The following is a 13027-nucleotide window of genomic DNA, read 5'->3' as shown; positions in this document are numbered from 1 at the left end:
GCTCCATTACTAAGAATGGGATTTTAAATCAGGCACATTCAAAACATCTCAGGAAATACTCTCTGGATGCTATTGCTTTCCAGGAACATTGGGCCTACAGATAAATCTTTGCCTAACTGATGTGAAAGCCCGATCATCCAGAAACATATTACAGTTTAACGCAGCCTAAACTGAGCCACTTGCTTGTGGAATTGAGACGCCAGCTTTGATCACCCTGGTCTTTCTCTCTGCCTTTATGTGACTCACTTACAGACCCTTCTCCAGTTGGAAGCTCTGCTGGATGCTGAGCTGTCGTTTGAATCATGTGTCTTTTCTACGGAAATATCAATTCTTCTGTCTCCTTACGAGTATTGTCAAAGTACATCTTCACCTGCACTCTTCGTTCCTCCCTTTGTTGTTCATGCCTGGACTGCCACGATGTTTAGATCAGTGTAACACACTTTCTGCTGGGCTCCCCGTACACACCATGAACAGGATGTGGCTGGTACAAAATCCTGCTGCTAAGGCCCACACTAGCATGAGGCAGGGCAACTTTAGATGCCAGTCAGATTCCTTAATATCATAGCAGGGCAGTAGCACTAATGGAGTTGAGTTGGAGATGAGATTTCTGTTTAACAGCTTGTTTGTCTGCATGCTCTGAACTCCACATAAATATGGAGATTGTCTTGAAAACTGTTGTGCCTCTTCAGGATCTGAGGTAGGTTTAGTGGTGCAAATTTGAAGTCATTTGGCTATGGGGTTTCTGAGAGACAGAGGTCCTAAAAAAAGGACCTGAGAATAACATTTTCTACTTGTAATGTTTTTTGCACACACCCGTGGCTCAAACTAGTGCACTGATCTGCCCCAAACTGATATCACCCAGTCAAGTTCAGTCTTCACTGGTGCCTAACACCTACTGCTGCTTCAGAGAATTAAGATTTAAAAAGCTACTAGAGGTCCAAGTTAGCTTTGCAAAGTGGTTTGAGACTTGGGCTATGTGCTACAGACTCTGCATGTGCCATGAGACTGATGCCATGGTGAGCAAAGGTGTGCACAGGCATGCTTGTTCTCTGATGACATCAGGTAGAGATGTTCTTATGGATGAGGTTGTTAGACCATGTCCTTTTTGTAGTGGAGATCCATACAGAAGAATAGAGAGATAGACAAGAAAAGGGAGAGTGGGCTAGAGAACCTTGGGATGTAGACTACATGACCTAATAGATATTTGCCATCACTTAACAGCTATGATTCTAGCACTTTTCAATTTCCTTTTCAGCAAATTTCCTCTACTGAAATGTCCACTTCTCTGTTCCCGGAATTCTAACAGGACTTTGTTTTTAACCTCCTCCAAGTATTGAATCAGCTTCAACCAAAAGCTCTACACTTCCAAGGGGATCAGGTCGGCATCAGAGATTGGCCAGGGGAGGCAAGAAGGGTGTTGTTTAGTAGTATAAATAGCAATCTCTAAGCAAAGGCAAATAATGTTTTCTTTCAAAACTTAAGAATCATAGAGGAAAGACACTGCCAAACATTTTGATACACAGGTTGCCAAAGGCAGTTGTTTTCCTCATAAAGAAATTTCAGTTTGATGTTTGCTTCAATCCAGAACAAAAAGAAGGGCACATATTTAAATATACAATATATAAATCACTTCTTTATATTATTTAAAAAAAAAAAAAAGACCAGCTTTCCCTTCTACAAAGTAGGTGCTTTCCAGTTGTCCTGAGGTAACACCAATGCCCCAAGATGTTTTATAACTTTGTAGCTTACAAAGCAAGGGACTGGCAGTAAAGCCCATCTCATCTCAATACCAGAAAGATGCAGTCATATTGGAGGAAGTTCAGATAAGAGCCACAGAATTGATGGAACAGCTGATTAAAGAGCTTAATATGTATAGCATGGCTAAGCAGTGAAAAAAAGAGTACTGGAGGACCACCTACAATCTGGGAAGGACACAAACATGCCAAGGGAGGGAATAATTATTTTGGGGACTGCAAAGGGATATAACTAGAAATAACAGAATCAAATTTAGAAAGGAAATAGGCTGAATATTGGGAAAATTTCCTGGCAGTGAGATCAATTACGCTGAGGAATAGTTTTCCCAAGAGAAATAATGGATGCCTCGCTGACTGGGACAAACGGTTAGAAAATGAACTGTGGGTAGCAATCATGCACTTGCAAGGGGCTGGACTAGATCATTTAATAGGTCTTCTCCATTTCTGTGGTTCTGTTATCTCCCTCTATCCCTATTTAACAATTTATTTTTAATATTGAAAAAAACATCATGCCATTAGCAAATGGCCGTGATTGTCCTCCTCCATTCAGAGCCTTTGAAAAGCATAATAATTGTTTGAGCACAGGGGCTCTACGCCTTTAATTACCTCACTTTCAAGTGGTTGTTTTGTTTGTCTAGGCTGTTATTTACAATTCAGATCCTGGAAGCTCACTGTCACTCTGAAAATTCATGGACATTAATTCATTGGTAAAGAGCGAGCAAATGGAGAGCATGGGGCAAATGTAAATACATGATGTCTCCCCGTTACCATGGGCAAGGAAGCTTTCAGAAGCAGCCTGTGACACACTGTGCTGTTGGTAGCCAATTAGAGAAGGTGGGGGGAGGGGAAAGGTCAGGTTTGATGTGTCACTATTAGAGACACAAAGGCTCCTGAACACTTTCAGTCTAGGTAATCTGTGAATCATACTCAAGGTTTGCTAAGTGATGTGGCTAGAGCAGAAAGAAAGAAAAGTTCCTTATGGCCAATTCACTTCCATGTCAGTTCCTAGGAACTAACCTTTGCCTCCTAGGTTATTGCCTTCCTCCTGAGGCCCCGTCTGGCTGTGGCTTGTGGAAAGTCAGGAGGCTGAGTAAACACTCACTGTCAAGTGAGATTAGATTCCATTAGCATTTTCTGTTTTACAGCAGAGACAATACATTTCCTCTAAAGAATAGTGACCCTCCCCTCCACAAGACACAGCCATGGAGACAGCATCAGACTGTCACTCCAACCACAGATACTTCGGGCTGACAAAAACTGCAGTGCTTACATTCAGCATAAGACAAATGTTAGCTGGTATCACTTGGCAACAGCACCATCTTTCCAGGCTGCTGAGGGAATTTTGATCAGTAACCTCTGCATGTGCATCTGACATTTAACCAGCAGCACAGAAGTTCAGATGAGCAGCTTACACATTAGGGACCAAATCCTGCCCTCACCAGTGAAGCAATGAAAAACAGAGGATGCCTGCTGCATTTTTTGCTCCAGGGATGCTGCTGGTCAGGGCTGGCTGAGAGGTGTCCTTTGCTGAGCAGGAATAACATGTGCACCCGTTGTTTGCTAATTAGCAGTTTGCAGCTGATGGCAACTTGTATAGGGGTGAGCATGCCACCTGACTCACAGACCCAGCCCTTGTGGGGACCTGAGCTGTGGGGCTGTGTTTTAGGTGGGGCAAGCTTTCTGCATCTCTCATTGTACGCAGCAGTAGAGGGCAGGATTGAACCTGGCACCGGTAAAGATGTCAGAGCAAATTCAACTTCCCTACATGTACATCCATTGAGCTGAGCCATTGTAAATGGATAGGTCTTGAGTGGGCTGAGACAGAATATTAATGAGAGCAGAGCTTGGCTCATCAGCTACTGGAAGAACCAGGAAATCAGGTGGGCTCAGGACGGAATCAGAGCTGCATCTCTGTTTACCTTACTCAGTGTCACTGACAGTGCGTGACAAAAGGCTTGAACCATAAACAAAGTCTTGTGGGAGGAGAACAGTTATTTTTTACTCTGCACTGATTGGAAGAGCAAACAGAGGAGGGCTGCAGTTCTTCAGCTTGGGAACTGAGCCTGAATTCAGGTGTCAGTCCTGAGTGCTGGAGTCCTGGACATGCACCAGCATGATGACTGTAAGGAAGTAACTTGACACTTGGGCTACTTTTTCCTCCCTCTCCCCTCAGTCTGTGGCTGCCTTTGTTTGTGCAGGTTTTTACTTTCCCGTTGAAATTCCTGAAGTGTACGGTACTTAGCGTTTCTCTAGAGAGGGAAGGGAGGTTACAAGTACTGGAACTTCAGGAGAGTGACAGTCCTAGAAGTTTGGGGGCAGTTTTGACCTCTTGGTGACTAGGCTTATTTCTGAAGCTTTGTCATTTGCACAAAGAAAGTTTCTCTTGTTTTGAACAAAGTTCTCCATGTTGGACAAAATACACTGGCAACTAAAGGCAAATATTTGACTTCTTTGAATAAACAACATATAGGAGGGTGTAATGAGCAAGATCTAGAGTATATTGGCATAACTTTTGAGATGGGTTCCCCCCAGGATGCCACCTGGAACTGGGGTACCACTAAGCCCACCTGACCCACCAACCTGGGCTCCCTTTATGCTGTACTGCTGTGACAGGACCTCTAGTGCCCTTCAGCACACATACAGGTAGGGACACACCCAGCTGCAGCTACATACAGATGCTGAGATCAGCTCTGCATAGGAAGGCTTCAGGTAAGCAGGGAGGGATAGCTCAGTGGTTTGAGCATTGGCCTGCTAAACCCAGGGCTATGAGTTCAATCCTTGAGGGGGGCCATTTGGGGATTGGTCCTGCTTTGAGCAGGGGGTTAGACTGCATGATCTCTTGAGGTCCCTTCTAACCCTAATATTCTATGAGCTGCTATCTACTCAAGTGCACCCACCCCTCTGGAGACTAAAACCCAAAATTATAGCACCTTGCACTGCACAGAGAAATTCGCTCCTTCCTCAATGTGGAGAGTGAATATACAGCTTTTTGCCCCATGTTATAACTCCCATACACTGGTTTGTGATAAAGCAGAAAGAAATGTATTAACTACAAAAGATAGATTTTAAGTGATCGTAAGGGATAGCTAACAGATCAAAGCAGAGAACCTAGCAAATAAACAAAAATGGAGTCTGAACTTAATATACTAAAGAGATTGGCTGTGAGTAGCAAATTCTCACCTAAAATGTTGATTCAAGCAGGCTACTGGCTCTTCAAGGGAAAGCTGCATTTGCATGCAGCGTAAAAACCCCAGGTGTTCCTTTCACAGGCTAAAATTTCCTTTTAGACTGGGTCAGCACTTCCCCCTCTTCAGTCCTTGTTCCTCAGTTGTTTCCAAGAGTCTTCTTTGGGCGAGGAGTCAGCGAAGAACCACAATGATGTCAATCCCCTGCCTTAAATAGCTTTTGCATATGGCAGGAACCCTTTGTATCCAAGCTTGGTTCCCACACCCGGTCAGTGGAAAAACACTGGTATTCCAAGATGGAGTCAAGTACCAGGTGACTTGGTCACATGTCCCTATAAGGTCACAGCAGTCGTGAGCTGAAGGCTTCCTACAGTGTCCTCAGGAAGGCTCCCTGGTGGGAAATTAGCTTCTTCTAAGATCTGTTCTTCTCCCTAATAATCCATTGACTTGAATGGGCCCTTCCCAGCCAGCTATCTAATCTCACAGTCTTTTACCTAGTGGGCGTTCCACAGGTGTAAACACATTTGTACTAGATACATAGACAATATTCCTAACCTCAGATACAAAATTGATATATGCATACAAATAGGATAATCATATGCAGTAAATCATAACCTTTCCAATGCTATCACATGACCTATCTTGCATAAAATACATCGTGATTATGCCATGTGCATATCATAATAATATTGTTATGAAGAATATGGGGTGTAGTGTCAACTCTATCAAAGACAGTGGAACTATGCCAGTATACACCAGCTGAGGCTCTAGCCCAATATTAGTTCAGTACTTCAGTGTATTTCATACATTGTGTCCTTGAGTCTGTTTTAGATTAACAGTCAATTTTATGAGGCATCCCTGATTTCAGTAGCTCATTATCCTAGCTTTGCAAACAGTTTTACATGCACAGTTCTTAAATAAATGCATATTTTGCTCCTATTATTGTAATGGTAGGTAACTTCCTCACTGGGCAATCCTGCAGCCCAAACTCATGCAGAACTCCTCTTGATTTCAATAGAACTAGGGTACCCATATTTCCCAAAGGGAAAATGGGACACTCCCTGGGGCTAACCTGAGCCCTCCCCCCTCCCCTGCATGGGGCTGGCCCGAGCCGCTCGCCCAGGGCAACCCCCCAGCCTGCACGGGGCTGGCAGCACTGCTCACTCAAGCCCTGTCTGCCCCCAGCCTAAGCCCTGACCCCCCCCCAGGGGGCTCGCCTTACCACTCCCCACCATCGAAGGGAAGTTGGCAAAAACAAACAGGACAAATGCCCACTTTTGCTAAAAAAGTCAGGATGGCCAGGACAGGGCTTCAAAAAGGGACTGTCCCAGCAAAAACAGGACATAAATAGAACATATGAATCAGAACTGCAGGAGTGAACCCAGGGGAAAACATACCAGATAATCTTTCGATTTGTACAATGTTTATAGCACGTATGATCCAGATCCTCAGCTGGTATAAACAGGCATAGCCCTACTACAGTCGGTGGAGCTACACTGGTTTGCACTAGCTGACAACCTGGCCTGTTAGTTGGATACACACCTCACTTTTTGCCTGCCAAGCCTTTACTGTGGTCCTTATATATCCACATATAATAAAATCTTTTGCACTTCTATTGCATTTTTTATCCACAGATCACAGAGCACTTTACAGACATTAACTCTTTCATTATGTCTGTCACAATAGCCATTGCGTTAAATTAAGCAAATCTGTTGACCACAGTGGTTGTAAAGCTAATTCCCAAAACCAAAACTGGGTAAATTGGTAAAGCAAGTTACCCCGCCCCGCCTCGCCCTGCTCCCACCCCCATGGATGTTAGTTACTGAATCCTTTCATTCAGATCAGCAGCATGGCTTAAAGATTATGCCACAGCAAGTACTGAAAGTTAATCTTGAGTAAGTGTACCAGGATTTGGGTCCAGGTGGTCGACTGTAACTTCCTAGTTCCTACATCTCTTGAACACTCTGGACTGAAGCACGGGGAAGCTCTAAGAGCCTTCTCCTGAATTCAAGTTACTGAACTTTGACTTCAATGGTAAAGGTAAAGATCAAACTTCCTGTTATTTTATGTTCAGCAGAAGGTGGCAAAGAAAACCCCAAATAAACCAAAGCCTGAAAAATTGTGTACAAAATGTGGATAAAATAGAGTCTGTAAATATGTTATAGATTAAAGCAAAGGGTCTGGCAAGCATTCAGTGACCAGCATGTCTGTTCACTGTGCACATCTTTCTGTTTGGGTCTTCACTTGCCCAACAGTGGAGGGAAGAATCCAATGGCGGATAGTGGCATAACTGCCCCACAGCTTGGGTACAAAAGGATCAGCAATGTGTGTGTGTTTCCTGGCCATCAGCAGCAATCAGTGTGGGGATCTGTGCATAGGAGCCATTACTGGGTCCATATCTTGACCATGCCCTCTGAACGTCCATGGTTCTCATCAGAGAAGGCCTGCAGAGCAACCTCTCCATGGATGCTGGAGGCACAGCCTAATAGGAGCAGAGAATCCACTGCCCCAGAGCATGGGTGGGAGGAAGAAAGCCCAGGAAAGTCCCTTCCCCCTAATATTCTACATGCAGGGGACTGCTGTGATATGGCTGCCTGTTCACAAGGGGAGCAGATGATGCTGCCAGAAGTGTTCCAGACCTCAGAGGGGACAAATAGGGATTGGTTGTGGAGATAGCCATGGCCTCTTTTCCTCTTGCATGCTGGCTGGTGTCTGGAGGGCTATACTGGGAGAGCACATGCTACATGTGTTCTGTGGGTATAAGATCTGCCACTGGTGAGCAGGCTGCCCCTGTGTCCCTGGATGCATTGTGCCTTCTGGCCTCTGCACACATAATGACTCCAGCTACAGCCACTTACACAGTGCTCCTGGCCCTCTCCCTCCTGCAAGGCTTTGACTCCCAGAGCCAGAACTGAAGCCTTTTACCTCTGTCCCTGTTCTCTGAATATCTCTTTTGCTAGACCAGGAGCCTGTTGATGGCTCCTATCCTGCAGGGCTGACCTACTCAAAACCACTTGGGCATATCCGAATCACAGCATCATGCATCCAAGCATAAGGTGAACAGACAAATGAGGATAAAAAGAAGAGTGTCTTTGTACAGCACCTAACATGGTGGGGTCCTGGGGCATGGTTAAGGGTTTCTAGGCACTACAATAAAACAGTCATAATAATACTTGGGATTTCTCTGAGCAACAGAGAAGGGACAGCATCTAGAGAGCCACCTTCAGTCAGCTGACTCTTCAGTAGCACTGCCAAGCAGCTGGGGCTTTTCTCAGAGTCCACTCAGAAAGTGGAAACTCTTTCTTGTGTTTCTTCAGGTTAGAAATCTCTGCTACATGGTGACGAGGCGGGAGAAAATGAAACACTCCATTTGCAAACTTCAGGAGCAGATCTTCCATCTCCAGATGCAACTGATCAAGAAGGATCTTTATCCAGGTAGGTACTTCTGCTAATGGCTTGGGAGTACCTGTAATCACAGACGCCTCCAGTTCCATCATATAATATGAAACACTCATATCCAAACCTGCACAGGTAGAAGCAAAAGCATCACCAGATTAGGTCTTTCCTTTCTTTTTTTATGTTGATAAACATGTGGTTGAGCTATCTTGTGGAAAATACAGCAAATTATAGACACTTGGGAGCTTATGCTCTGCCCAGAGTAGGCTTGTGATAGAGCACAGGACTTGGGGTCAGGACCTGGGTTCAAGCCTCTGTTCCACCACAGACTCACTCTGCCGCCACGGACAAGTCATCTAGGCCTCAGTTCTGCCCTCTCATAAAAGTCAGTAGGAGTTTCACCCTTTAAGTGAGAGCAGAATTGGGATCTTATCTTCTCTGAGTCTCAGGAAATGTCTGCACTAGAGTTGGCGGAGTACATTCCGATTCAAGAAGACATACCCAGGCTAGCTCTGATCGAGCTATGTGCTAAGAACAGAGTGTAGCGGTGGTAGCGTGAGGGGGATAGCCACCCCGAGTCTGATCCCATCTGAGACCATAGGTGTGTGCTCAGGGCGGCTAGCCCCTCCTGGTGCTCTCACTGCAACTGCTACGTTCCTGTTTTTAGCACACTAGCTTGATATCTGCTCATGCTGGAATTTACATCTCCAGTGTATACACACACTCAGTTTCTCCAACTGCAAAATGCGGGGAGGGAGGAAGAGAATGATACCTCCTCCTCCTTCCTCACTTGCTTTGAAATCGACAGGTGATCAAGCACTGTGCATTTTGAGTATTCTGATTATTACCGTTTTATTAAGACAAGGGAAGAGTAAATTTCCTACCCTGACTCTGCTGACAGGCTGAGATGTTGGTTTTCACTGACCCTATACAAAATAGATCTGTATCGCCTCTGGGTAGTAAACGCTAATCATTTTGCTGGATAGTTAAATTAGGACATCAGTCTGGCCTGCAGTGAGATGCTGTGGCTGGAGCACATTGTTCCTTTCCAATTCCTCCTCATCCTGTTTGGATGGTGATTACAAATGCTGGGTGCAAAGCTAGACAGGTTGGTGTTTTTAGTTGTGGCATCTGGCTCATTGGCATGTTTTAGTAGCAGTTGCATTGGCTTCTTTTCAGTTGCCTCTGGCTCTGTTAAGAATCAAAGGTGAAGCTGCCGATGGAATGTCTTTTGCTCCTAGATGCCATCTCATTTTAACACTGATTGTCTGTAATTCCTCGGCTATATGTATCTATTAGTGGAGAACATCATGCACACAGTATGGGAAGCATTTGGCTGCATTTCATTAAATAGCGAATATAGAATTAATTTCTTTCTTTTTTTCTTTGATTTTTTTTTTTAAACATGCAGTGGTTGACCCCACATCTCATAAATTCCTCTTCCCTTTTTTCAATGGCAGTACAAGACTCAAAAACCAAGGCTGCATAACAGTTCTTCCAGAAACAGCATCTGGCTCTTTGGCAGACTCCTCCGCCAGTTGTTGTGTTTGTGGCTTTGGAGTTGCTTCTGAAGCCATCACGTGTTTGGGGTTTCGTAGGAACTGTCTGGACTGCACTTTCCCTTACCAAAGTTTCCTTTGACTCAAGTTTTGAGCCTGAGAAATGTAGTGTTGAAAAGTTTGTGACTTTGATTCCGTGCAAATTTTTCTTGGTAGCCTGACTCAGGCAGCTCTGTAGTGCAGAGAAGAAGGTCCAGTAATCATGTACAGTATGGCCTAGTCAGAGATGGGTCCAAGCCACAAAAAGTCTGATACTGGGTGAGGCTGACCAGCCATGACACTGATTATGTTCAGTGGAAATTACAGGTGTTCAGCACTTCTCAGAATAGGACCTACCTTTTGGATCCAGATCAAAACTATCCCAGAGTTGTGGGGAAGTTGTGCCCTGAGTCTTTGATTGGGGCCTGTTTTACATAGAGGGCCTGATTAGTAGAGGTACTGAGTGTTGAGCACTTGCTGATCCCATGGGACAGATTGATAACCTTTATTGAAAGATACCTTACTCCATAAGTGATCACATGGCAATTAGTGAAGCTACTTGTTGACACTGTGAATAAGAGTAGAAGAATCATAGGGTTAGAAGGGACCACAAAGGTCATCTAGTCCAGTGGTTCTAAACTAGGGGTAAACGTACCCCTCAGGGTACGCAGAGGTCTTCCAGTGGGTACATCAACTCATCTAGATATTTACCTAGTTTTGCAATAGGCTACATAAAAAGCATCAGCGAAGTCAGTACAAACTAACATTTCATATACACAATGACTTGTTTATACTGCTCTATATACTATTCACTGAAATATAAGTACACTATTTATATTCCAGTTTATTTTATAATTACATAGTAAAAATGAGAACATAGGCAGTTTTTCAGGAATAGTTTGCTGTGACACTTTTGTATTTTTATGTCTGTTTTTGTAAGCAAGTAATTTTTAAGTGAGGTGAAACTTGGGGGTACGCAAGACAAATCAGACTCCTGAAGGGGGTACAGTAGTTGGAGAAACACTGATCTAGTCTAACCCTATGCCAAGATGCAGGATTTGTCATGTCTAAACCATCCAAGAGAGATGGCTCTCCAGCCTCCTTTTGAAAACCTCCAGCTTTCCCGACCTCCCTAGATAGTCTGTTCCATTGTCCTACTGTTCTTACAGTTAGGAAGTTTTTCTAGAGATTTAATCCAGCTTCTTGACTTTATTTTGAGTTGTGGGTCATAAGCATCCCTCTGAAGTTAGGTGCTCATCTACAGAGCGCAGGGTATTCTGACCAGAAGGGTTGCTTTGAACCTTTACCTACTTTGAAAGTAACAAGATTTCCATGGGACAGCATTTGAAGTCCAGAAATAAGAACTGCTCTGAATGACTTGAAGGAATGAGGAATTTTACTGCTGTAAAATTGTAAGTGTTCAAGCTTGTATCTGAGCAGATTTTATTGTTTGGTTTAAATAAATGGGAATGACTTTCAAATGGACTTCATCATGATTTTATTTCCATGGGGGAAATTAAGCCAGTCTGAACAGTAAGCCATGAGATGCAGATCTCCACAGCTTTGTTCAGCTAAGGAGAATGAAGGATAGTGCCAAAATGAAGCTCTAATAAGTGAGTTGAATAAATCAATGATAATAGCTTCCCTCAAGAGAGGTTAAGTGCTTCCCCATGTAGCTAGGATGGCTCGTAGTACAGAGAGGATTGGAGTTCAGAGTTGTTAGTTCTGAGACCATTTATTTGCATATTCTCCTACTACACAGGTTAGCACACGGTAGCTCGGACATCTGTATGCTTCCCTGAGACCTCCCAGGCTCAGCTTTGTTTCTAACAGTAGGACAGCCTTTTGTAATGTTACGAGCCAGATCAGTAGAGTTGCTTCATGTGACTGTAACTACTCTCCATTTCATTATGGTACAAGAGAGGCACCGTTTTAGGGTCCAATCCTATAAAATGCTGTTGGCCTCCATAAATTGCTGAGCTGCTGTCAACCTCAGGGGCAGTGGAGGATTATCAGCCCTTGGCAGGACCAGCCTCTTGGAAAAATTGTTGTTGAATTTTATGGCACGAAATGATTTGAAAGTGGAGGAGAACATTTGTCTCCTAATATTTCCTCACCAGTATTTCCTCCCCTCTGACACTTGATTTCATTGGCCGACATATCAATAACTTTTGGAGAGGAAGCAAGAAATCCGTATCACTCTTCTCGATTGAATGCAGTTGTTAATTATTATGGTGCATGGCAATTAATCAACACAACCTGGTGGAGATACCCCATAGGCACGTTTGGCATGCTGTATTTTTGGAAGGGTCTCCTCCTAAAACTCGTAACTTGGAGATTTATTTTCCCATTAATGAACGATCAGTTAGGCAGGAGGTTCTTATTAAAACTGTTGGGAATTGCCCACGTAAAACTACCCCTCTTCTGTCTCACATATATATCTTGCATGAAATGTAAAGTTGACTCCTGACTGGGAAATGAGGCTGTTATTTTGACAGGCTCCTTTTGAAAAGGTAACATTCATATTTCTGTTTAGAACCATTGTGATGTCTAAACAAAGTCATATTTTTATTTGTAAGTCAAGTGAAAAATGTGTCTGTTTGGAACTTCCCCAGTCTTCTGGAGTTACTTGGACTGTAGTATCTCGGCCTCGTGGCTGAGGGGTGAAAACATTATCTAAGTTATATCAGTGTTTATTTATTCTTTCTTTCTTTCTTTCTTTCTTTCTTTCTTTCTTTCTTTCTTTCTTTCTTTCTTCTTTCTTTCTTTCTTTCTTTCTTCTTTCTTTCTTTCTTTCTTTCTTTCAGTAAGTCCATTGCTCATGAAAGATCCTGGATTGGCAATCCTGGAAATGTAAATCTTCTCTTAATCCAGACCCTCAGATATTCTCAGGCAGCTGTAATGCAAATTCCACCACTATATTTCAACCTAGAGAGACTACCTCTAGGGAGAGAGGAGACTTCAGCCTCCATGGCCTCTCTGCTAATGCTGCTAACAAATCTGATGGTGGTTTATATGAAGCTGATACCTTCCACCGATCACTGCATAGATCTCTTAGAATTATTGCTCAGTTGTCATTTTACAGCCATCACATAGTAGTAACTTTTGGTCAGTGCCAACTTGGGTCAGCTTCAAGCTAATGATCAGATTACGG

General features: G+C 43.6%; 1 protein-coding gene across 10 annotated transcripts in view; it reads left to right on the top strand.

Annotated features, from left to right (window-relative positions):
- Window positions 1-13027, top strand: part of JADE2 (jade family PHD finger 2) — a 138271-nt gene that overhangs the window by 113683 nt on the left and 11561 nt on the right. For all 10 annotated transcript variants that reach the window (XM_050962593.1, XM_050962600.1, XM_050962595.1 and 7 more), the window contains one exon: window positions 8257-8374. In XM_050962593.1, the coding sequence (XP_050818550.1) occupies window positions 8257-8374 (118 nt within the window). The remainder of the gene's footprint in view (window positions 1-8256; window positions 8375-13027) is intronic.

Source organism: Gopherus flavomarginatus, chromosome 7 (genome assembly GCF_025201925.1).
Source record: "Gopherus flavomarginatus isolate rGopFla2 chromosome 7, rGopFla2.mat.asm, whole genome shotgun sequence".
NCBI classification, from domain to species: domain Eukaryota; kingdom Metazoa; phylum Chordata; order Testudines; family Testudinidae; genus Gopherus; species Gopherus flavomarginatus.
The sequence above is the reverse complement of the archived record's forward strand: the minus strand, read 5'-3'. Positions and strand labels throughout refer to the sequence as shown.